Consider the following 26,098-nt stretch of genomic DNA (forward strand, 5'->3'; position numbering starts at 1 on the left):
GCATGCATCATGGAAATGGTACTGAAATCATGAAGTGTATTTCAGATAAAATATTTCGAACATACCTTCCCCCCACCCCCAAAGAAATTTAGGAAAAAAACCCCTAAACTGTTACAAGAGCTTTGAAATAAAATTATTTTGACACCTTGAAACTAGCTGTCACTCTAGCTGTAATTATCGCTTCCCTGCTATTTATGTTTCCTGTTGTGTCAAAGAGCCTTAGTCCTGTGTTGGAACTGGAGCAAAGAGATTCAAAGTGAAATAAAGCGGTGGAGCTTGGGCACTTTCTTTTTTTAATGCTTCCTAGTAAGGCAGGCTCGTAGAGGAATGCCTGGGCACGCTCCAGGATGGATTTGGTGGGCAGGAACCAAAAACCCTGGGTGCACCTCTTCTTCTTTTTCCGATGACTTATCAAGCTATATGCAGCTGCATCCCTTGGTGCTGCACCCCTTAATGCCATGTATTTGCTGCTGGAGGTGCTTCTCTGAGACAGAAACAACTAGAGTCGCTGAAAGGAAAATATATCTGTAGGGAGAGATAGCAAGATTTTTCTGTGTTTTCTGAAGGTTGTGCCTAAGCAATGCTGCTTCCCGTAACAGACTTTGAGCTTTCCATAATTCAAGAGCAGCAGACGGTCTTGTGCAATAAATTAGTTGTGACAGAATTATCTGTTGGTCAAGGTCTCTCAGTAATGCCAGGGAAAACAAACAAACCCTGTAGTGCAAAAGGAAAATAGATTTAGGAGGAGAGGTTCTTAGGAATTATATATATATATAGCTAGATATAAAAATATTTATATCTTATTTTAAAATGGTCCTGAAGTGTCTGAAAGGAGAGATACTAACATTTCTGGGCTAGAAAGTCATGCAAAGGTTCAATAGTTGGGCAAATGATGTTGTTATGAGAACTTGCACAAGGCAGGCAGAGGAGCAATCCTCGTGTTAGCCATGGGCAGGCTTTGTTTTGCACCATGCTTTTGTTTCTCTGAACCCACTTGTGATGTTCTAGGAGGTGGGATGGCTCTTCAGTACGTGCATGGTTCACAGCCTGTTGTGTGAAGAGGTTATTTTCTGTGCAGGGGGCTGACAAGCCCTTTGCAGCTCTGGCAGTGAGTCTCTGAGTCTTGGTGGTGGTTGGAGGTTGTTGGTGGCTTCCAGGGTGAGAGCAGGTAGGGAGGAGCCTTCACTTCTCCATCTGCTTCCTCGGGATGAAGGATAAAGTTTGGCAGCGGGGTGTGAAATGGGAGAGAAGGCAGCAGCTTACATGTAGGCTGTGTCTTTTAAAATACCATCTGACTTGGAAGGATGAGTTTCTCAAACTAACTGCTTGTTTTGATCATATCTTCAGTGTTGACAAAGATTTGCACAGTTTGCCCAAGTTTGAACCACTTTAGCATAAGCCCACCTGCCTGTGATGGTGCTGCGTTGTGGGACCTGTCAGAGAAGCTGGAGCTGAGGATTGTTAGGCGAAGAGTTTATCTTGGCCCACAGAACTTGACAGCAGCATTTTATTGGCAGTGCTGGAAGAGGACAGCTTCATCCCACACTGCAGCAAGACGCTCTAAAAGCAATTTATATGGGGCCAGATCCTATGCCCAGATTGTCTTGTGAAATTTTGAAATGGAACTATGGTAGATACTGAAACACTTTACAATTCCTCTGACTAAGCCAGTTTGAGCCAGATTACTCTTAGGAGAGAATTATCTTTCAGGGTGAAGAAAGAAAAATGTGTTTGAATTCTCCAAAAACAAATACCCAATTTTGCCCAGGATGATGACAGAAAACTGTAAAATTAGGAGCTGGGAAATAAAAAGCTTTTTCATGAGCTGTTGCATAAAACAATATATTTTAATATCAGTGTTAACTGTGCTTCTGAGAGAGATTACTACTTCTGTGGTAATTGGAGGTAGGGAGGTGAAGAAAAAACTATTTATCTCTACAAAAAGGACCATTGCCATTGATATTGTGTTGTGTATTAACTGAATGAATTGCAAGTAATTAAAATACTCAGCAAAAACTTCATGGCAGATACCATAGTATATACAGGTCAATTTGCTGGGTCTGTGCAAGATGAGTATCTGTTTATTCCATTTATTAACTGAATAAATAAGAGGACACTTTTTAATGTTCTTGCAGAAAGACAAGGTGAGGTATTTACATGTATTGCTGTAAAGTTCCTCTACAGAATCAGGTGTTGATATGCCTGGTCCAGCGCTCGCAGAGAGGGGGATCTCCTTGAGAGTAGATGGTGCTGCAGGTCCTTGCACCCCCTGCCTCGCAAGCCAACCTCTTTGCCCTTGCACAGAGAATTCTTTTAACTCAGGATATTTTCTCTCTGCTTTTCAGGTGACCACTTGAAAGTCTGCTCACAAGGCTACACATGCTGCTCTCAAGAAATGGAGGAGAAGTACAGTCAGCAGAGTAAACACGACTTCAGAAATGCCGTCGTAGAGCTTAGCAATCACCTACAGACCATGTTTAGTTCCCGATACAAGAAGTTTGATGGTAAGTGCAGAGACCTTGAACTTGCTCTCCTTGGGATAAAATGTAAAAAACCCCCATCCTGTTGTTCTCTGTGCAGTTGTTCTGCTCTGCCTCTCCCTTTGCTGGGGAAGTTCATGACTCATGGCTCGGAGGGCAGAGCATGCCATGTTTTGCAATCCCCTGAGAGAGAAATATTTGCTGGTTATGGTTGCTTGCTTCCCAAAGAGAGAGATCTTTCTGATTAATCTTTTGAAAAACCATTTTGCCTTTAACGTAAGATTGCAGTTAGTTTTGTTGGTACATCCCCGCAGCACGTGTAATTGTAACGTGCACGTCTTGCAACTGATCCACAAAGATGCTGATCTTCCCAGTGTGTTGTGAACCAACAGGAATTGTACCATCTCACTTAGCCTTTGGGCTAAGAAGAGCAACCCGTAAATACAGAGCTGGTTTTATGCAGAGGCCGAGGGTTCAAGTGTGATGCAGGGTCAGAAGCAAAATGAACAAAGTCTCGGCTGATTTCCCATCACTCAAGTGACGCTAACTGCTGACTGATAAGCAAATGACTGGTCTTGGCACTGCCCTCCGATCCGCAGTGGTGTCCCGTCAGACTGGGTCTCCATAAGGCACGCCTGGCTCATGGGAGCTGCAGGAGGAAACTCCCTCCGGAGGTAGCTGGCACACATCCTTCCAGTGTTGCCCACCTTGCAGCTGGGCACCTTTTTTTCAAGAACACCTCTTGCAGACAGCCAAAGTTAATGCCTAGGCATTGGGCGCAGCACCCATCTGAGATCTGAGTACCATCTCTTGGTTTTGTTGCTGAACTCTTGGTTGTGGCAGTTCCTGCGGGGCTCTGCAGGTGCCTCTGTGCTCCTGGTCACTGCGGCCCCTGTGCTTTGGGATCCCTGGGAGGGAGGAGCAGAGCATCAGGCTCCTGCATGGGTTGTCCTTGTTGACTGGGGGAGTGAGATGACACCCAGTTGAGCATGAAAATGTCTGCAGTGTCAGATGGACTGCATTGCTGAGACTGTGTACGAGCAGAACAACAATCATCACTGTCTGGTAGTAGAGGGCAATTCCACCGCACAGTTCCCCAGACCATTTTCTCCCTTGTTCAATCATTGGTTCAACATCGATTTTCTACTAATACCACAAAGTCTGTGCCTTGAACCTCCCAGGGACCTCCTCTACACTACTGCAGCAGGTAGCAGCCCCTTTCTTTCAAAAGGGATTGGCACTTGAGTGAGTGAAAAAGTCCCTGGGTATGAAATTGCAGTGAGTCAAAGTAGAATTACGCAATCATCTTGATAGCATCTAAATCTGCTAGCTAAATATTTCCCTCTTAACCTCTGTTGTCTCTACCTGCTGGTACACCAAACGGGTGATAGAGAGGGAACCAAAGTGTCTAGACTTGCAAGCTTATTAAATGCAGAACAAGACACTTAATGAAATCCAGCCCATAGATAAGCCCTTTCAAAGAGACCAGAGGAACAGCATCTGCTTCACCTTAAATGAACGACGAGGCTTTCTGAGATGCTGCATTGAAAACAAAGAGCAGGCATGGTTCACTGTATTAGCATCCCTGACGCGGTGCAGACGTCTTTCTAGGTGTGTCTGCCTGTTTGTAGGGTGAGAGATGGCTGCAGGGCTTCATGACAGTGGGGGGGATATTAAACTAAGCTGAGCTGGATACCTGTCAAAGCACAAGGCTTCAAAATGGGTGAGCTTTGATAGGGAGCTCTGTATAAGCAGTTTTGTTTGTGCTGCATGGTTCTTCCATCAGCCCTTCACAGCATGCACTGTGCTGCTCTCACCCTGATCTTAGCCCTGGGACTCCTTCACAGGCAAATCTGGAAGGGGATGGTGTGATCCTGTTCCTGGAAGCTGGATTTACTGTGCCCAGCCCGTTCCTGAGGGGTGTTTCTCTGCCCTGTACGAAACTACAAAGGAGAATTAGCAACCTCCTCAGCTTGTACCAAAACCTAATGGCCCCATCTTTGAGCGTTTGCTAATACCAGATCTAAATCTTCATTTGCTGCAGCCAAAACTGATCTAGGGATTTTTTTTAATCTTACCTGGGGTGGAAGCAGGGATTAATTTACTACTGTCCTCCATCATTTACCTCTTGGAAGACTTTTAATCATGACTGCCTCTCTCCCTCCAGCCCAGTCACTGGAGCCTGAAGATGCTTCTTCTTCAGCAGCACTCTTGTTGGTGGCTGGGACAGGTTGAGGAGTTCCCCTCTGAGGTCATTAGACTCTTCTGTAAGAATTTTGGAGTACCATACCCTAGACTGCTGTGGTGGTTTTGTTTGTTTAAGAGCTTGTTGAGTGATCGGCTGCGTATGGTGTGGCATTTCCTTCCTTTGGTCCTGGTGTTTGGTCATCGGATCAACTGTGGTCAGTTCTGCCTTGCACATTTGAGTCCTCCTTGTCCAGTGTAATTCTTCCCACACTTTTTGAGGTAATGTGCCCAAACTATGGGAAGGAGAGACAATAAAGACCTATATATTTGTCCTGACCTCTAGGGATGAGACTGGAAGAACATGTGGTCCCTTCCAGAGCTCTTCTTTTGCATGGGCCCATGCTCTGATTTTAGTGTTTGCAACTCTTTAGGACTGCCTCATTACTAGTAGCTGAATACATTCAAGTGAAAATAAAGCTGACACAAAAGAGCTGTGCACCTTCCTCTGTTAATCAAGAAATCCTCAGTGCTACAGCTGTGTAGAGGGACTGAGCAGGCAAGATGAGTTATTGCAGAGACTGAATTCACTTCACTTAGCTGGTCTTCTGGCAAATGGGACAAATGCTCCTCTTGCAGGGTGACACATCCCCGTGCTATGAAATACCACTCCAGGATGCAGCTCAAGCAGCAAAGTATGTCCTCCAGCTCTCTGGAAATCTTTGTTGCAGGTTCTCTGGCTGCTAATCTCAGCCTTGACATTCAGGTCCAAGAGAAGAGGCAAACCCGAGCTGCCTCCGTTATGTGCGTGACCTTTGCAGCAGTTGCCACTGCAAAAGGACAGTCAAAGTGGCGGCACGTCCTTTGGATGGAGGCTGTGATGCCCTGTGGCTTTTGGAGTGTTTGCATCAGCTGTTGCCGGAGCGCCGTGTGCCGTTGGAACTGTTGCCAGAATTGCTCTGATCTGACACAAAAGCTGTACGGAAATGGATTATCTCCTCTTAATCGGGAGCATGGAACAAGCTGCTGATTATCCGTCCCCAAAGGGCTGACCAGAAGTCATTTCGGCTCTTAATGCGTAATGTGACAGCGTCAGATCCTCCTGTGCGTGTTCCGTTTGCAGGCGCTGGGAGAAGACTGGAGCTTTGGAGTCGCATATCTTATATATCCTGTCTAAATGTTTGCTTACAGTACAGCTATGTATGCTCCTGGGGGTCCCTCCTTTTGTAATTTAAACCACTAGCCTGATCCCAGTGTAGCAGTAAGGTATATATTTTCAGCAGTAAGAGAAATACTTTTTTGATAAAATAAAAAAATACTTTGGGAGTTGTCAGATTCCCCATTGCTAGATATTTTTAGAGGTAAAGATTTGCTGTTGTTTCCAGCATACATGATCTCAGATACGTTTATGGGCTTCATTGAGAAATTAGTGGGTGAGATTCTCCAGCCATGTAAGCATTGCCCTCCGTGACAAGGACAGCCATGGGAAAGCCACAAAGCTGTGCAACTGTGGTGACTTCTTATGCCACAGAAGCAGCTATAGCAGTCAAGGCTTTAAACACCCCCACCTCCCCCCCACCTTTTTATTTTTTTTGTTAAATCTCCTTTGCCTTCTCATCTTCAACAGTTAGTGCCCTCCCCTTCCCTCTCCCAGGGATTAATAACATTAATAGGATTAATGGTGACATTAAGACTGCATAAATGCTCGGTCCCATTTATTAAACTCGAACTTTCACCTCTTTTGCCCTTTCAGGCTGAAGTTTTCCACGCCAGGGTCTGTGCTAGCCAAGCAGTCCTTCAGGGAAATTGCTCAGCTGTTTTGAGGAATTGGAGCAGGGACAGGACATAGCCCATAACTCTTCAGTGTTTCCGCTGTTCTGTTGCTTCCTAGATAAGATATTCTTAGTTTTTTCTTATTAAAGACACCTTCTGAATCTCTTGGAAGGCATAACTGTTGTGCCAGGCCTTTTCTGGGGGGAGAAATGATTTTTTTGTAGGTTGATTGCAGAGTGATTGCGGGGGGCAGAGCCCCAAGCCCCTGTGAGCAGAGGGGCTGCTGAGCCTCTGCCCTGTGGGGCTGAGTCCAGCAAACAGCTGCTTGTTCTCCTGCCCCTGCATTTCACAAGTGCTTTTGCTGTTGCACTTAAACCAAGTCTTGTCCCTTTCTTCTGTGTGTTCTGGATTTAGGGAAGGCAAGCAAGCTTCTGCAATCCTTGTTTTACAGGAATGGTATGTACAGGAGACAAATGTGAGATGGTCTGTCCCCAGGCTGGGCTGGCAGTAGGTTTGGTGTTCCCAGTGCCTAAGTGACAGAAGGATTTGTACAAAACGGTATAGCCTGAGCCAGCATCTGGGAAGCTATTAAATGCCGAGAGTCCTGTTTCTGATCCGCCCTGACTTTTCCATTATCATTTAAGATAAAACAAATACAGAAGTGTAAAATGAAACCCCTTTGGGACATTGAGAGGAAAGAAACCAAATCCAGGCAGCAGGAGCCAACTAGGGGTCCCAGAGACTGTGGTGCACCCACTGCTCTGCTTCACAGGGACTGGGTGGAGAGCATGGAGAGGAACCCCTGCTTATGGGCTCCATGTTTATGTTGGTCAGAGTAGCCACAGGTATAAAGCACAATCGTGCCATGCATCTTTGAAGCATCCCAGGGTGCCCTTGATCCTCTAGTGCGAGCCCTGTGTTACTCCTGGGTGCGTGAATTACTTCTAATAACTGGCTTATGACTGAGTCTGAGTGGCTAGTTGCGGGGGGTGGAGTGTTGGCCAAATACCTTCCAAACTCTGCTGAAACTGGGGAAAAGCCCCTGGAATCTCATTTCTGAATTTTTGTTGTTCAGATAACTGTTGGCTTCCAGCCACCATCTCCAGGTAGAAGTTAGAGGGAGGTGTGCCGAAACAGTGGAATGCATGGCTGGGAATGAGGCAGAAGGAACAAGGGAAAGCTTTTGGTGGTCTCTTCTCTGCTCCTCCAGTGTGGAGGCAAAAGGTGAAAGATGAGCCCTGCAGGTGCCAGCCTACTGCTCCTATAGTTAGAATTTGGCAGACCATCGGGGCGCTCTGCCTTACCGAAATAACTGCCCTTTGGGGACCTTCATCTCACATTAACTCTTTTGGAGTAACTTAATTGAAACTGACTGCAAGAGTAGAGACCTGGGACCTCATCCTGCTCATGTGCCAGGGCCTGCCCGTGTCCATGGCACCCAGGACTGTGGGGTTAGTCCTGGCTGCTGGTGCATTTATCTCTGCAGGAGGCAGCTCCAGGTATTGTGGCACAGCAGCAGCGCTGGGAGTAGAGACCTGGTGGACCTTTGATGCTTGCTGTGCCACAGCTGCATGTGTTTGTGCTTGTGAATAAATCTATGTGGTGGAGAGCTCTACCATTACAACCCATCCTCTGGTGAGTGCTCTGACTGGATCATTAACATAAAGGTAATAGAGTGGTTTTGTCTATCTGCTGCCACTCGCATCTAGATGAAGGCACAGCCTCATTCTTCCTTCTCCAGAAAGGGATGGTGCCAAACCTCATACCAATGAGGACAGAAAATGGTAGGAAGATCCCTTAAATTTTGCAGAAGCAGTTGCTGAGAGACAGTCCTTCAGACTTTGTTTTGGACCTGTGGTTACCCAGGGTAGGGTTGGAGTGATTTAGGAGAAGGAGGGAGCAACACCAACACAATTCCTTTAGAAAGTCCCACTTGTGGGCTTTTGTTTGTGTTTTCCCACTCGCTGCTACAACAGTAATGAAACAAATTGTCTGCTGTCTGTACCTTGGAAGTTTATTCTTTGTCTTCATGTAACTGGCTCCTCTCCATCTGGAGATTTTTAAGGCGGTACATAAACAGCTGTGCTTTTTAGTCTTGTCCGTTGAGAAGGGTGAATCTTGGCTGACAGTTGCAGGGACCAGACCTCTGTTTTGGGAGGCTCAGAAAGATTCTGAGGTCAAGTTATCTCAGAAGGAGGAGATCTCAAAGCCTGGGAGGCTCCTGCCCTGCAGTTTGAGGGGGGAACTACCAGAAAAAAAAAACCAACCCAAACCAAAACCCCAAAAACAAAACAAAAAAACCCCCACCAAGCAAAATGTGCAAAACAACTTTGTGTATGGGCTTGGAGGGATCAAACAGTCTTCTGCCATCTCAGGTCCAAGCAGTTCTGCTGTTAAGATCACAGGTAAATTGCTCTTACCCTTTTAGTTTTTTCCCAAAAGCAAAGACGTGGGCAACAGGCTTTATACTTGGCTACAGGAAACGTGCCTGGTGCTCTCTGGTTACTAATTGATGTCAACCAGTCAATGAGCTATTGTTTGTCTGTTTAAAATTAACTCTCTCTTCCTCTTCCCTGCACAAAGGAGCCACCTAGCCTATCCGCAGGCTCAGATTGCTTGCATAGTACTAGGAGCTGCTCCCCTGGATGCCCGTTGAGTTGGTGGTGTTTTGGGGTCTTGTGGTGGGCTTGGGGCTGTGATACTCTGCTGGCACAGAGCTGGAGCTATTTCGTTAGTGTTAAATGTACTGTAATGTCTTAGTGACCAGCCGTTTGCGTGCTGGATGAACAAATAAGAGAGGTGGCCCTATCTGGAAGAGCTCTCCATGCAAATAGAACAAGATAAGGGGAACTGAGGTAACGGGAGCAAGAAAGCCATCCCCACCATTCAGCCACACGGGCCCTCTTCAGTCCCTTCAACAGCAGTAGGAAGGGAGGCTGAGAAGAATATGTATGTGTGAATACCTTACTGAGTGTCCCAGAAAGCTCCTCTGAGTTGGGGGTATGCGGGAGGCAACCTGAAGGAGCTCACTTTCAGATTTTGCAGGTGATGTTTGCTGGTTTGGGTGGGAAGTTGGTGTCTTGGTACTGAATGGACGTGGGTCAGCAGGCTAAAGCAGCTGAGAAATAATAGATGTGTTTGAAAGGTCAGTTGAAATTGAGGAATGGGTGCAGTGAAAATTAGACATAGTGGGGGAGTGGAGGGAAGAGCAAGCAAATGGAGGGAGAAGGAGAAGCCGCAAGAGAGGTGTGTTGGGGAAGATGGCTGTTGAGTCATGGTCATGAGAAGGAGGAGGATGGAGGAGCTGGGAATGAAGGACCTGCTGCTCGGGGAGGAGGCAGCATGGGAGCAGCAAGAGAAACCCTCTATAGCTGACCCAGAGTGGGATGCGTGAGCAGTGATGGTCCCTGGAAACAGACGAGGAGGCTGTGAAGTCTGGGCTCATCCTGCTGTGTGGGATGCAGCCGAGTGGGATGGACCAAGAGGGGAACAAGAGCATTTCTGCTGTCACCGCTTTACTAATTTGTGGGACAACTGCTACGTGCAGCAGGATGCGATGTGCTGCTATTTGCTTCTTGAATCACAGACAGCAATCTCTGTGCTGCTTTTTTCCTCCTCCTTTGTTGCTTCTTGTTCTTTTAACAAGCTTGGTCTCAGTGTGATGGTGGTGGTCTCGTGTGGTGTGTTATCTTCTGTGCCCTGCTCTTCTGGGCTTCTGCCAGCCCCAGGGTGTAGATGAAGATTATGCTCTTGAGCCCTCCAGAAACAAAAACTTCTAGTAATCCTGTTTTTTGGTGTTGTGTTGTTTTTTTTTTTTCCTATGAAGCTGCAGCCCAATTGTTGTTATTGTCTTGAAACCTTTCATCAATCAAGCAAAGTTTGGGGAGATGTTGTCCCTTTCAGCCTTCCAAGGTTCACATGTCAGGGCTGTTGCTGTGTCACTGGCATGATTTAAGCCTGTACTTCTTCAAACTCCGTGGAAGAGTTCTTCCCATGTCAGTAAGTGCTAACACATGTTTGAAAACAGGACAGAGAAACAGCTTGTGGATTTGCCCTGCCCTTCCTGAGTTCATATTCAATAAATGTGTTAACACTCTGTATTCATCGGTTTCTCAACACTTCTGGAAAAAGGTTGTTAAGCTATGGTTTGTTTTTCCCTGGTGGAAATTACAAATGCAGTATATGCAATAAAGGAAGTGAAGGCATATTAAAAGTAATGAGGCACATTTAGAAAAAAAATATCTCTTTTTCCTTTGGAGTAGGTGGCATGGCTACGGATGGCTTCACCTTTGAGGTGAAAAGAGCTGTGAAACATTTGTCTCTTTTCCTCCAAATTCCTTTTATCTGTCTGGATTGAATTTTTCTTTGGATGGTAGGAGCAGCTGCAGGGTGGAGTTTGCATCCACAGATGCACCTCTGTGAAGGCGCTGGGACGGTGCCGGTGCTGGCCCCTCCACGGCGCAGCCTTTGGGGCCGCAGCTCGGGCAAGAGTGTTCGTCTGGGAATCCATCTTGCTGTTGTGGACATTTTATGAGTAAACCATTTTATGAGAAGATATAATTAATGTCTTTGTGGCAGTGTTCTCCTGTACACACTAGAAAGCATAATTGTCTATACAGACAAGAAAATTAAAGGTTTCGGTAAGACAGATGGTCCTTAATTAATCATAATCTGGACAACATATTAAGAGTATACCTGAAAAGCTGGGTAGCAAATTATCTGAAACTAATTAATTGTGCCCATAAAAATTCAGCATGTTCCCTCTGCGTGCTTGAGCCTAGTTTTATTTGGTTTTTAAGGTGTGTTGAGTAATTGCATGTCTACCTGCTATCTGTTTGCATAGTTAATTTGGAAACCTCAAACAGAATAAGGCCAGTTGAAAACACAGCTCTAATCTAAGCAAACGTCTTGCATGGGAAATGTAGCATGTCCGGCAGCTTTTGGGAGCAGAAAGGTGCGTGGTAGCCCTGGTCTCCTTTTGGAAGGACACCAGCACACCTGAACATGGCCAACAGACGGGCATCTGTAGAGAGCATGTTGGCTCAACGGCTTTGCTGAGCTCTGGGACAAGACTCTGCCTTTTTTGCACTCTAGTTAAGGTTTCCTCTGCTCTATAATATGTGGGGTTTTTTGGTGCTGAGCCCTGAATCGCTTATGGTTTGACTCTTTGCAGTTGCTGGAAAAGGAGCAAGTGGAGTGTCATTTGTGAAATTATTCTCTGAAATAAATGTGCTCAGGAAAGTCAAGGCAAAACTTTCCACTCTTACGGTGGTCAGCTGTTGGTTCAGCCCCGAGGGCTCCCTTCCTGGGACATGGCTGGAGGGGCAGAGGACACCAGTGCTTCGCTCCTGCAGAGGGGCAGCCGGTGCCAGTGGTGGCAGTTCTGCTGCTTCTTCCTTTGTCTCCAGCGTTCATAGGGAAATGCCAAACCTGCCTGTGGGTGAAGGGGAACATGCCCCTTTGATGTGTTCATCTAATTTCCAGGCGATGCCTTTGATTTAGGTAGGAGTGTGTCCTACAGCAGTAGGCTTTCCTCATCAAAAGCCCTTTTGTATGAAAATCCCACTCTTAAGATATCTGACAATGTTAGCATGATGAATAGGAAAATGTTGCATCCCTTCTTACTTTAAAAAATTATATTTTCAGATGAGACCTATGAATCCAAGATGAAAAAAAATGTTGGGTACAAAAATCCAGGGAAGTGGATGTGTTGTCTGGAGGTGGGATTTGCCCTGTGTGTGCCTCGCAGTGGGTGGAGTGATTGTGTTTCTTCAAGTAGCTCATGTATCCATAATGTGGAAGAAAGATTGTTCGGAATTATTCTGGCAGTGGAAACTGATGTCATGTGGAAGCACCTTGGGGAGGTGCAGTGCTCTCCTCTGCTGGGTTACTGGCAGGGCTGGTCTGCCCTCAAGCTGCAAACAGGTAATACATCTTATTACCTGCAAAAAAGGAAATTGCCAAGTAACTGTGGTTGTTTCCCACTGTGCTCTTTTATGGAAGGGTTTGTTCAAAAGCAGATTTTTTTTTTTTTTTTCCCTGGACTCTTATTGAAGAGATACCAGATATGTCATATCCAGTCTTTCTTGCAGTATCATGACATCTCTAGGCTTTTCTCGAGTGTTGGGCATTGAAATTCTACCCTGAAATTCAAATATGTTGAAAGAATAAACAGAGCCCAGAGCTGTAGATTGCCTGACTGCAGATTACTGCCTTTTCTATCTCTAAAAGTTAATTGCATTGGAAATGTCATCTTCTTTTGAGCATCAAAGTCTGTAGCGTCCACGGGATTTATTTTGCAATACAGACAAACTTTAAACTTTCTTCTTGGCATTAGGAAGGATTTTGTGCCTCTGGTCCCACTGGGCAGCTCAGCTGTGCTCTGTGAACAGCAACGCTGGTACCCTCACCCCCACATTTGTCCTCCTGAGCATCACCCCAAGCAACATGATGACTTTGCATCAGCAGGGCTTCGCTGAGATGGGTTGAGCAGTAAAATGTGGACTTGCTCCTGTATCAGGTTGGACCAGAGCTGGCTGAGCCATGTTAGCCCAACACCTTGTCTGTGGTTTGTCCTCTCTGTGTAACCCGGACATCTCTTCACGCTCTGCTCTTAGCTAGGAGAACCAGGGAGACCTTCAAGCCCCATACTGCTCCCCTGGGACAGTTTGTGAAGTCCTTCCTGGCTGTGTGTGTGCCTATGCCTGTTTGTCGACAGAGGGGCCAGCCCTTGTTCTGGGAGTTTAAACAAGATAACTGGAGGGAAAAAAGAGCCTGCCATCCCTCCAGATAGCAGTGTCTCAGAGAGCACCGGCAAAGTATGATTTGTCGTCTGTGAAAAGTGTTTGCATTTGACAGCTTTTCACAGGAAGCTTGTCAGAGTGATAATTTAATGAGTACAGATTGCTTGCAACACAGCTGTAAAACGTGCTTTTACAGTGCTGTAAAATAAGCAACCGAGGCCTTTGTGTGTTTGCTTTGTTTGAGAACAAGTCAACTTCTAATACAAATGAAAGGTGGTCATTTATTTTACCCAGCAAACAGTCAAGACGTAAGAGAGGGACCTGCCATTTTTCTTCTTGTGGTGGCAAGGTTAATGCTGGGTTACGTTGGTGTTTGCTAATCAGCTTGTTTCTGTGAAGGGGAGAATTAATATCTAATTAGATGTAGGGAGTTACTAGTCAGATTAGCGTTTAAGTCAAAAAAAGGGCTTTTAGGCTTTCTTCTCTTCGTTGCAGATGTCTGTGCCCGTGGTTTGCACAGAGGACATCTCAATATTCCTTCCTGTGGCCTAGCTGATTTCTTGGTGGGGAGACAGAATCTGAAGATGCAGACTTATAGTATGCCAACAGCTAGAGTTCTGTATGTGTGTATATATATATACACATATATAAAATTTAGTCCTTGCTGCTGACCAGGTTAAGTGTGCTGTGCATTGCATGGAGGAGGATGTTGCAGTGCATGTCCCGCTGCTGCGTCCATCCCTGCTTGCTGGCATGGGGTGGCATCCCTGCTGCTGTGCTCGGCATCCCTCGTCCCCACCTTCCCACCCTTGTCCCCGCTCCAGGAGCCTCGAGGTGCCAGCGGGACCACCCATGGGCCGAGCCCCTGGCGCCGGTCACCAGGACATCCCATCCAGCGCGGTTTGGTGATGCAGGTGCGTGCTGCTGGGGAAGCTTAGCTGGGTGGGAGGGTGGGTGCCGACTCTGCTGTGGACATGCAGCCTCCTCTGTCCTCTTCCCCTTCTTATTTGGAAAGTGGCACTTGAGAACGGGTGTTTTCTGCCTATGGAAATGCTGACTGGTGCTCAAGCCAGAGACAACAGCTTATTGTGCGTCTGTGGTGCCTCCTTCAGCAGTGTTTTGTTGGGGTTTTAGAAGTGGCTGGTTTTGGTGGAAAGTTTTCATTTCCTTTATTTACCTTTATTTTGGGCAAGGAAAGCTTCTGGCTGGAAAACTGCAGGTGCACAGGTATTTGCTGCTAATTAGATTGCCTTTTTTTTTTTTCCAGGATAATTAATGAACATACCTGGTTCTAGCCCACATGAAAAATTGCTAAGAGATTAAGTGCTTTAAAACCTGGATACAATTTATTCAACTTCCACTTTGGAGTGCAACCAGTGAAATGAGTTTGGGCAGGAGAATAAATTGGTTATGGTAATATGGATGTATTACTTGAGATAACTTTCCTGGCTTAAAACATTGCTTTGGGGTCCTTTAGACTGATGGTTGGGACTGTGTAAGAGATTTCCCATCGATATAATTTCAAAATCTTATTCTTTTTGAAGAGTTTGCTGATGCATCTGCCAGCTCTTGTGCCTGGCACAAAAGCATTTAAATAAACAACTTATTTAGTGGTACTAAAAGGTCTGAGCAAAGGAAGGAAGTGAGCCTTCAAAATGATTAAGTGAATTAGAAATTAATATACACCAAGCTAATCTCTATAGTATAAACTCAACAGAAAAAAATCTTCCTGGAGAGGAAATGCCAGTCATGGGAACGAAAGTGGAGGTTCCTGCTGATATTGGACAGAGGACGTGTTGGGTGTTTGAAATCAATCTCTTCTTCCCTGGATCATTTCTCTTGTGCTCCTAAGAGGCTGCATTATATACAGCCATGTCAGGCACTGAGCCCCATGACTTTGTTCGTCAGGAACTCGAAGAATGTTTCAGTTTTTCCAGAAAATGTTTTCTGTATTAGGCTTTGTTTGTACTGGAGCACTTTGAAGACGAAAATCTGAACTTCAGCATACTTTTAATACATTTTAACAAGGTTTAAATTCACACTGGGCCAAAATATTTCCCCCCCTTCCTTCTAACAACTTCTGGCTCTAAACATTACTCCTTTGAGGATTAAAAAAAACCAGAGGCATGTTTTATTAAAAAATATTTATTGAATATGAGTCACAGAAAAGCAGAGGTCAGAATCCTCAATTGCTGGTGGCATGCATAAAATAATACGCTTCCTCGCCTGTGCTGTGCGTGGCTGTGGAGAGGCTGCGCCCGCTCCCCGGGGTGCTGGTGTCCTCCGCAGGGTTGGAGCAAATGGGCAGCAGCCCGGCATGAGCACCACCGGCACGTGGTGGTTTGTCCCGGTGGCACTTACCCTTGCTCTCTTTAGCTCCTTCCTAAGGCCACGTAGCGTGGAGTTTTGTTCCAAAATGGCCCAAATACATTTGGCTTAATGGACCCCTCCCCTATTTTTTATTTTATTTTAACTTGTCTACACCAAATCTCCAAGGCAGAGGCTTTGTGGTAGGGTAGTCTTTGCTTAGACCCATGTCCCAAGGCTTTGGTGGCACTGTCTTGGTGGGGGATATTCTTTAAACTGACCTGGCAGATGCATCCAACATGCCAGACATCATCAGGTCAGCTTCTTGTCAGCTTCGGAGATGTATGTGGTGATGGCACTTTGGCAGTGGCTGTTCTCCAGCACTGGGCTGTCTGGTGCTCTCAGAGGGTGAACCGAAGTGGGGATTTACTTCTAAAAAGTGATGAAACCCAAGGGTCCTCCCCTCCGTCCTTTGTCATCTGAAAAATTTCTTGTCATTCTTGTGCCATGTGATTAGCCCTTGAATTTTGAGAAATTCTGGTTTAATTGTGGTTTGATTTTTTTTTAATTTATTTATTTATAATTTTTTCTTTGATACTGCCACAAATGTCTGAAGCCAATCAGGAGCAATTAAGTAGAGACAGGCCCTGTCCTGAGAGCTGACAAAGTTGCAAGATGGGAGAAAGAGCCCCCAGGTGGATTTTTGGGTTTACTTTTAAAATATATTAAAATTTGTGTTTTTTGAGGCTAGTTTAGTTTATGATCATTTCAGAGAATGAATTGACAAGAACTGAAAAGAAAGACCCATTTGTGCAAAACATCTGTTTAACAAAAAACCCACATGTTTTTCTTTTTACTTTCTGATAGTCTTGTGCTTTGAAAGGACTTAAGATGGTTGAGTGGTAACATAAGAAACTAGTGCTTTTGTTGGTTTGGGTTTTTTTAATTCTTTTTTTCTTTTCCATTTTGCTGACGTCTGTCATGGTATTCAGATTTGCATCAGAAGAGATTTCACCCATGCAAGTCTTCTGATCTGGAGAGAGGTTGGGAAGATTGGTTTATGAAGAGTAATGAAAAATTTTGAGATATAGAAATTGTTTGAAAATTTTTAGGGAGTCCTTTAACCTTCCATTTCATTTGGGTGATGGTCTCATTGTGCTGAATTTTCCAGTTAAGCAATGACAGTGGTTGTAGAAGTGTGCGAACACACAACCCAGTGCCCATGTTTACCATATCTTATCTTCCTCTTTTCTAGAGTTCTTCAAAGAACTTCTTGAAAACGCTGAGAAGTCACTGAATGACATGTTTGTGCGGACGTATGGCCGTTTGTATATGCAGAACTCAGAGCTGTTCAAGGACCTCTTTGTGGAGCTGAAGCGGTACTACGTGGGTGGTAACGTCAACCTGGAGGAGATGCTCAACGAGTTCTGGGCACGCTTGCTGGAGCGCATGTTCCGGCTGGTTAACCCCCAGTACCACTTCACAGACGAGTACCTTGAGTGCGTCAGCAAGTACACCGAGCAGCTGAAGCCCTTCGGGGATGTGCCGCGGAAGCTCAAGCTACAGGTGACGCGAGCATTCGTGGCCGCCCGCACCTTTGCGCAGGGCCTCGCTGTTGCAAGGGACGTCGTGAGCAAAGTGTCCGCGGTGAGTTCCGTCTCATGATTATTCCCGTGTCCCATGGACCTGTGATGGGTAGCATCTTTCCCTGTTGTCCTGACTAGGTACCTAAAGGTGTTGGTGGTAGTTGAGCGCAGGTGGGACCAAACTTCATCTATGTAGGTTGTGTTGTTGTGTGGTAGAGTCATGTTCTGGAGACACCACCATCCAGTGCTGCAGCCCAGCAGCAGGGATGTTCCCCAGGTTGATGCTGTCTTCCTGTCAGGAAGAAAAACGAGCAGGAAATTAAATACCTTCTGCATTGGAAATAACCATGTTTGCTTGTGTAATGACCTATCTTCTTCGAATTACAGTGAGTCATGGATGCTATAGGCATCTATTATGGAGCAGATGATGATTTGCTCCTTGCTTCTAGGCACAGGGAGAGGCTGTTAGCGTGAGCAAACAGTACTTTTATGATAACAGTAAGCCAGAGCCGTATGCGCGGGGCAGGAGCCAGTTGTACTTAGTGCCACACATGCAGCATGAGTTAGACCTTAGACTTGTATGGTAAAGTCACTTTTTTGGAGGATCAAACAGATGTGATGTGTTGGTCACTTAAATGTTTAACTCTCTCTTCTTATAAACCACTTCAGAGTGGTTTAACTGGGGTGACTTTTCTTTTGACGTGAGATTTGTCTTTAATTTTAGCCTGAGTTGTATAGGGAACAGGTGTAGTTAATAATCCCCTTAAAGTGATTGTGTAAGATAACAAATATTAGCGATTTCCTTTTAACAAACTCAGCTCATTTCCTGTGGGCTATAGAAGATTTAGTATAATCATTTAATCGGACAGAGAGAGGTTTACTTCCTCTCTACCTGGTTACGGACTAATAAAATACCAGGCTGAAAGGGCAGGCAGTAGTTTGAATCACCCGAAGTGCTAGGAAAGGAGGGGAGGAAAAAAAAAAAAAAAAAAAGAGAGGTAGTAAACCAGAAAAGAATAGCTGTTCAGGTACTCTTAGAAGCAGAATGCAATTCTGAAGGCAGCACAAGCAGCATTGTTAAGTGAGATAATAATTCAAATTGCTTTGATTTACAGGGATAATATTAAAATACTGTCTCTCTGGAAAGAAAAAAAAATATCTGCTTCTGTGTTAATTTTTCTTTAAGAGAAATGAGAAAAAGAGCCTGCAGTAAGCCTGCATGTGTGCAATAGGGCAGAGAATATTAGCAAGGAAAGAGTTGCCATACTAATATATCCAGGCTCCAGGACCAAGTTGTAAGTTAGCAGTGGCAGGTTTAAGGTCCTTGGACACCTTGAATCCCCATTTAATAGTTATGACTCTTGTGTGAGGTGTGTCTGCATGCTGCTCATTGAGGTTGAGGGTGGGTGCTCCATGGGTGATATGTGGGGTCCCTCTTACAAGACCACAAATCCTCCATCCTCAGGGATGCCATGGGAAGGAGGTGGGTGCTGGATGAGATCAAGCATTGTTTCTCCGTGCCAGGTCGCTGGCCAAGCCTGCCGACCTCTTGGTTGGGGTTTCAAATTTGGTGGCTCTTGTTTCCAGCTGTGGGGCAGATACCATGGTCAGGGAATGGGTTTTTCACTGCTGGAGAGTGCAGATGAAGTACTCGGGTGGGAGGTCTGTCCGCTAAGCCCCAGTACGATTTTCAGGAATGTGCAATCACTTGATAGGCAGTAAACGTGCATGGATGAGAGATCATGTTTATGCTCCATCTGCTCAGAATTCATCAAAACGTCTCCAGCCTTGACACGGGACCATGAGGGCTATGGTCCCCGCATCTGTTATGAATCAGAGTCATGAACCCGAGGTGGCGTTGTGATTCCTCTTTCCCTTTTGAAGATCCTAGAGTGTAGAGTTGCCTTCAACTCTAGAATTAATTGCTCGAGTGTGGAAGGTTACCCAGAGACCCACTCAGCTGCAAAAATAGCTCATGTGCTGTGGACGATCACAGTTACTGCACCTTCCGCTTTGGTTTTGCAAATTGCACTGGAAATCCTGCAACAGATTGACTTTTCAAAGTGGTAGCAAAAGTCCCTGCTGCTGAATACCTAAGCTTTAGCTACATCAGTTGGAAGGCATAGTAATCTTTTCTGTAGTGTTTTAATCTCATTCAGTGGAAATCTAACATCACATTTCTAGAAGACACAATGGGAAATTCTATACGCAAGTTTAAAAGCTGATGTTTTTATGCCTGCTGCTCTGTGGTTGTGTTTTGGGGCTTCCCACATTACATATAGATTAGCCCAGCTTTGCTGAGCTCTATATAATGACTCTATTGACTTTTCTTCCTTACTATTTTTACTCAGGACTTGTAGTGGGATGACTGCTTATACCAGGGATTAACTTGAGGGATAAATCTTCTATTCTTCTTTATGAAAAAATGTCCAAAGTAATGCAACTTAGGTTTACTTTTAATGCGTTTTGTAACAAGCAAGTTAAAAATCTTTAATTGAAAATCCTCAGGAGGAGAAATACAAACTACTGCAAGATCCAGCTGCTTTTTACTTTCCCAGGGTGCTATCAGGAGAGCAAAGAGCACTTTACAGTAGAATGGCCTTGATGGCTTTTTAATGATCCTATATATTTTTACATCTTCACTAGGGAGATCCATTTAGAAAGGTATTGTTCTTGCATGAGTTTGGGAGTAAAGGGGGAAAAAAAGAGAGAATATTGAAAAGCTGCAAGTATGCTTGATTTCAGAGCCAGAATGCTAGAAAATTAATTCAGCCTTGGATGGATCAGAAGCTGTGTGCTGCTGCCCAAACACACAATGGAGAGAAAGCTGTATGGTTTTGAGAGAAAGCACAGACTTTTTTCAAACTGTGTCTAAAAACCACAGTTTTGATGCCCAAGTCTTCACCCCTCAAATTCCCTCCTTTGGACCCAAAAAGTACAAAATTCTCAAGATCCATCCTGAACAGCAGATCCAAGAAGAAAACCCAGAATACCGTTTCTGCCTGCTAGAGATGTGTCCTGCATCTGAGGTGGGCTGTCAGGGGCTGGGGGCCTCCAGCACTTCCCCTCTGTCATCTGCTGACGCCTGGTGCTTTCTCTCTGACCTTCCTGCCCCCGCCTTCGGGAGACGGAAATCTGCCCATCCCCTAATCACTTGCTGCTTAGCCCTGGACAAGCATTAAAATCAGCCAGGTTAAATTGCTGCCAGCAGTGACATTTCCTGCTCCAGCCAGGGGTGGAAAAAGGGAGCAAATACAAGCCAGAGCCCAGGGTGACTGAAAAAGGATGAGAACCTGCAACTGGGCAGTTCTCAAGCTGCAGAGATGTTCCCTTAATTAGTTTACATGCAATTAAACCTGCAGCCATTTGAGGGTCATGACACCTTTGAGGGCAAAACGCTCAGGGGCTTGTTGAGTGCACGGTCAGAGACCAGTATAGGATGGAGGTCCCCGTTGTGGGGGAAGAAAAAGGTGAAGTCAAGGACTGAGCCTCCTGACAGCATTTTGTAGGGTTGGGAGGAGCCTGCTTGACCCAAGGGCTGGGAGGGGAGGTCTGGCTGGAGGTCAGCAGTGGAGGGGCATGAAGGACAAAGCGTATAATCACATGACACCAAATCCCTGCGTTTCCATCACCGTCTCTCCACAGATATGTGCCCCTTGTAATTACCATTTGAGGATCTAAAACTTTAGTCAGAGAGTAGAGGTCCAATCTTCCTTCGTGCAGTCTTTGCTCTTGGTTTGACTTAAGGGGAATGTGACCTTAATGCTTCTTCAGGAAGGAGTTCATGTTCCTGTATCTAAGGAAGCTGGGCAGCCTTCAGGCAAGAGCAAATCCGCCCAGGGAAGTGACAGAAATGAAATGTGTTGCTTACATATATTGAGAGGAGACGGGGGCCAGATGCTGCTGCTTCATGGGCAACTGAGGACCAGCCAGAAGAACCAAGGAGCCCTTTTAGTGTTGCAGAGGGACCTCTCAAGAAGCAGTGCTGTCCAGGCAGCAAGTTGCAAGCCATGGGGCCAGATCTAGGGGTTGCCATGCACAAGGACACTGCCTTCCACATGCCAAGGGCAAACATCAATGCAGAAAACAATACCAAGCACTTCTCCACATCAAAGATGACCCTGAGAAGACCTGCCAAGAATGTGGCTGCATCTGCCTCAGCTTCTGCCATTTGAGGGTCTGTGCTAGGCATAGCCTTCAAAGCATGCTCAAGCAGCAATCATCGCGGATTTAATGTGCTGAGAGCATGCATGGATGCAGCTGTGGGTTTGGAGCTGATGGCATCATCCAGGAGTGTTTCAGTCCCGTGGGGTTTTTTCCTTTTTCTTTCTTTGCCTCCCCCTATGCCGTGGTTCTGCTGGTAGTTTTGAAAACAATGTGAGGGATAACTTAAGGAAGTTTTTGGGTGTAGCTGCCAAGGTAAATGTTCTTGCTGTTCTGCTCATTATAGCAAACAGAACACTCCTAATTATCTGCTATGTCTCTGGGTCGGGGAGAGGCAGGTGCTTTGGAAAACAAGCTTTGTTTGAAATGCGCATTGGTCCTGAGGACACCAAGAGCAGGAGATGCTGACCCTGGTGTCACTTGGTAAGCGCTCGGTGGAAGAGGTGTCCACTTGGCACCCTGAGGTCCCCTCTGCCCCGTGTGTTCTGGGGGTGCCAGCAGGGAAGATAAGCACATGGTGCTCCCCTTTTAACACATTAATGTTAAGACTGAGCAGGTTGAGTGACTGAGGGTGTGATTCTCAGGAGCTCTGCTGTTCTTCTCAGGCAGTGTCACATCTAGGGGGCTGGGAAAGCAAGCTCCAAGTAGGGAATTGAGCGTAAATGTACTCTTGAACTTTTCCTCACACAAGATAAAGCTGCAGCAGACACTGCCATGGGTAGTGAATACTGACGAGGCATGGAGCCGTGCGTTTCCCAAGTATTGCTCCTAAATGTGCTCCCTTGTGCAAGACCTCGGAGGCCCAAATCTGTGGTTGAACCGGATGCTTTCTAAATTACTCATGTGCTAGCACCAGGCCAGCAAAATTGGTTAAATGCGTAATTAATTCCAAAACACTTTCATTGGAATTTTTGGGGTGGAGAAGCAAACCAAGAGCTGCCCGTGTGATCTTCTGCTTCACAGTGAGCGGAACGTCTGGACCGGCATGTGCCAAGATGATGCTCTTGCACAACACTGAGGGAAGGAAAAAATGATGCAAGTAAGGTTGTGTTGGACCCAAAAATCAATGACTCTTCACTTATCTAAACTGGCTGCTCACCTGGAGCATCCCACAGTCCTTCAGTCAGCTTTGGAGTTAGTTTTTGAAGTCATGAAACCATCTTTCTGTGTCACTAAGTTACTCCTTCAGCCTTCCTTATCCAGTATTGCCCTAATTCAGGTTTTTTTTAAAAGAAGATAGAGTATAAATCAAAAGTAACTTCACTACATTTATTTTCAAATCGTTCGATTTTTATGTTTTCTGGTGGCTGTGCTGCTGGCATGGCAACACTGTTGTTGTGCAAGCTTGGAAAATAAAGCCTGAGTTATCAGTGTTATTATAAATAGCTATTAAAGCTGACAGGATTTTAAATGTTGTTATTAACATTCTTAATGTTAACTTGAGGGTAGAGTGAGCGAATAAAATGTGGCTCTGGCTGTCTGGCAGCTGGTGAGAGCTCCCTGCAGGACCCATCCATGGTTGGAGCTCTGTCATCCTTCCTCAGCTATTCCTTGCCTCAGGAAGGAGGGGAAAAAGAAACCAGTTGCTTCTCTGAACTTTATCTGCTTGCATGGATTGGTTTATCTTGAGTTTTGGTGGCTTTGTGGTAGGCTGTTAACAAGGCATTTTGCTTGATAGGTGTGTACTTCTTGAAGTTTCTACCAAATGTGTGTATCCAGATGCAGCTGCCAATGAGTCGAGAAAGGCTAAGGACGTAAGGCAAACCATTTCTTATGTGACTCTGAAATGGGATGGGTGTGACAAGGTACCAACAAAAACTAGATTTTATTATACCAAGAGCATGTAATTTTTACAAGAACGTGATTGTACCTTCACCAGTCAATGTAAGTTGGGGGTGTATCTCAACAAATATTATACGAAACACTTGAGTTAAGCCCAGAATTGTTTGCTTTTCACTTAGTTTTTGTGGATTGTGTGTAAATCTGTATTTTTAAGGAGCAAGTTTGATACGAATGTGAAGATTGGTGCCAAAACACATCTGTTAGCAGCTTTTAATCTTCACGTTTGACAAAGCATATAGATATGGACAAATTGTAATTTACATGATGAAACCGCAGGGTGATGGATTGCTGCAGTGGCGTGGAACGCCATGGAAAGGAAATAAATTTCACAAGATAAAAGAGAGGGGTTGGAGTGCATTTACTTCTATTAGAAGCTTTTACAGGGTATGTGCACTACAGCGTACTACTACCTGGGCTCAAATCTACCAGAGTAAATCCTCTTCAGCAAATAAAGCTTTCTTTGGGACTCTGCTTTATTAGAGAGGAGATTATTTGGTTTTGAGGGTCATTCTAGAGTAGAGCTTGAATGAACTTGAGTTGCTTTCCAAGATAAACACAACCCCAGAACAACGCATATCTGGGTTTACTGTTACATACAATGGTGTTTTAAGAGCTTGCACCTGGCGTGGCAGAGCGAACATTAAAAGCTTGTGAAGAATTGCCAGTACAACATATGGCACATCCCACTGACAGATCCAGAGTTGGTCTGGACCGGGTACGGGCCCCTTGCCAGGGTTAAGGTTCTCGTTGCAGCGATATGCAGCAGTTAAGTATTTATCACTGTTGTAAGGAGGTGTAATTGCTCATAATGTTCCCCAAAACTCTCTCTTAGAGGTCATCTCTGCTTGTGCCTTCCTGATGCTTTCTGACACCATAAAATGCCAGATCTGGAGTGATTAATTTCCCCTTTGTCTTCCTCTTCACCTGCAACTGTACTGCAAACTTAAGAATGTCCCTGTGGGTTATGTCCATCACTAGTTAGGACTCGGTTCGGCAGTCACTGCAGGCTTGGGTTTGTCTTTTCATCACCCCCTCTGCCATCACCCTCTGCTCAGCTCTGTGTACGGCTTAGAGCCACAAATCTTTGTGGGAAAGGAAGCAAAACCCCGTTTGCTTTTAAAATCATCCTGGGTCTTGGTTCAAATGACCTAATCCGAGTGACCATCCCATGTTGTCCGCTGTGGAACGTGGGAAAGCGGCTTCAGTTTCCCCTGCATCTGCTGGAATTCATAAAGATCAAGCCCTATGAAATATCAAAGCAGGGGGATGCTGCAGGATTGCAGCCACTCGGCGCTCGTGAGGCAAGCCAGGAACCTAAGATGGGAAGGTGCCTCCTGGGTCACTGCTGTGCGGGTGATTTTTTGCAACATGTTGCCATGCAATCCCTTTCGTAAAGCTGCGGCTTTCCGTGATAGGATTGGGGAAGTCTCCTACTTCTTGTCCTACTTCAAATGCCTCTAGCACCTGGCTGGTGCTGTCAACATTTTCCTAATTTTCTTCCCAAGGGGGATGCAGAGCACTTCTTTGAGGGTCAGCAGTGCTAGGATGGCCGACATTTGCTGATAAGCCTCAGGACTAGGCGTGGAGGTCTTGACACCTACCACCAAGTGACATAGGAAGGGATTTGTATCAGAGAAACAACTAAACCACTAAACTGGGGCATCTTTCAGAGCTCTGTCTCTGGGTGCGAGATGTTATTTCGTTCCCTCTTCCCCTGCCCCGCAACTTTTTTGTTATGAAAGGACCGCACCATCTGGATGGCAGATGATACCTTTACATTTGTCTGTTTTCAGTTTTCCGACTATAAATCATCTGATTTAGCTGGTTTCTGTTGCTTGAGCTCTTCCCAGTGTTTGAACTAGCTCTGCTTTAAAGCCACGCTGTCCCAATAGGGAGCTTTCTGCTGGGGCTCCTGCTCCCGCTGCGCCTTCCAAATATATATAAATATATATATATGTATATATTCTCTGAAGCGTCTGAATCTGATTTCCCCTGCTACCGCAAACAGCTTTTTACATTGAGCCTCCTTTTGCTCAGCCAAACAGGCTCTTTGCGGACAAAAGAGGGGTAAAGATGACAAAAGAGGGGTAAAGTGATGTCTGAATTAACATTGCTGTCCAGCCAAAATCCAGCACTGGGCTCCATCAACTGCAGAAAATCGTCCTGCTGTCTTTCTAACCAGTTTCCTTGCCTACTGAAGAGAAGCCTTGGTCTTTCTGGAGTTGTCAGAAACACAATGGATTTTTATCTGTCACCTCTTTTTATAAGAAAAGAGGGTTTAAAAATCTGCTGCTGCTACTAGCAAAGCCAGTCTGATTATGTAGTGGGGCTTTTTGTTTTCTGGTTTGTTTTTATTAAAATCTGTTGCCTTCTAGTTTCATCTGCTGCCAACTAGTTTTTTGTACCAGAAGATCATGTTCAGTTTCTCCATAGTCCACGTGCTGAGATGGGCTTTGCAACAGTAAGGTCCTTGACATACGTGTGGTCTTCCTCACATACATTCATCTCCATTCAGTCCTGTCATCTTCTCTGCCATGAAGTCTGTTTCCAGATCTCCAGCAGATGAGATGTGGAGGCCATCCATATCTCCAGACATTTGCATTGAATGACTTCTCTCTCCCTTGGGGCTGTGTGTGTGTCTCCTCCTCCAGCACAGTCCTGGATCATAAGCTATTTAGAGCACTCTTCATAAACACCTCACAAGAAGTCTGAAGCACATTACTTAAAACACCAGAGACTGCTTCTATTTTGTCAGTGTATCTCTGATTGCATCTTAATTTTCCATTTTCATGTGTGGCTAATTAACACTTAAACTTGCTCTTGAGGGAGCTTGTCTGTTCAGTGCTTTAGATGGACCCACCACGTGGTCAGCACTAGTACATGGTGCTGGAGCTAATGCTCCTTAGACCGGCTCGGTGGAAATGGTTTCAATGAATGTTTTGAAGCTGAGCCAGAGAGTGAATCAAACATGAATGACCATGAGTCACTTTGCAAAATAGCTCTGTTGAGGGCTCAGGGA

The 26,098-nt window shown here is 45.4% G+C and overlaps 1 protein-coding gene across 1 annotated transcript in view; it reads left to right on the forward strand.

Annotated features, from left to right (window-relative positions):
* Positions 1-26,098, forward strand: part of GPC4 (glypican 4) — a 68,279-nt gene that overhangs the window by 28,311 nt on the left and 13,870 nt on the right. The window contains exons 2-3 of the mRNA XM_074882667.1: positions 2,346-2,504; positions 16,743-17,134. Of these exons, the coding sequence (XP_074738768.1) occupies positions 2,346-2,504; positions 16,743-17,134 (551 nt within the window). The remainder of the gene's footprint in view (positions 1-2,345; positions 2,505-16,742; positions 17,135-26,098) is intronic.

Source organism: Strix uralensis, chromosome 13 (assembly GCF_047716275.1).
Source record: "Strix uralensis isolate ZFMK-TIS-50842 chromosome 13, bStrUra1, whole genome shotgun sequence".
NCBI classification, from domain to species: Eukaryota; Metazoa; Chordata; class Aves; order Strigiformes; family Strigidae; genus Strix; species Strix uralensis.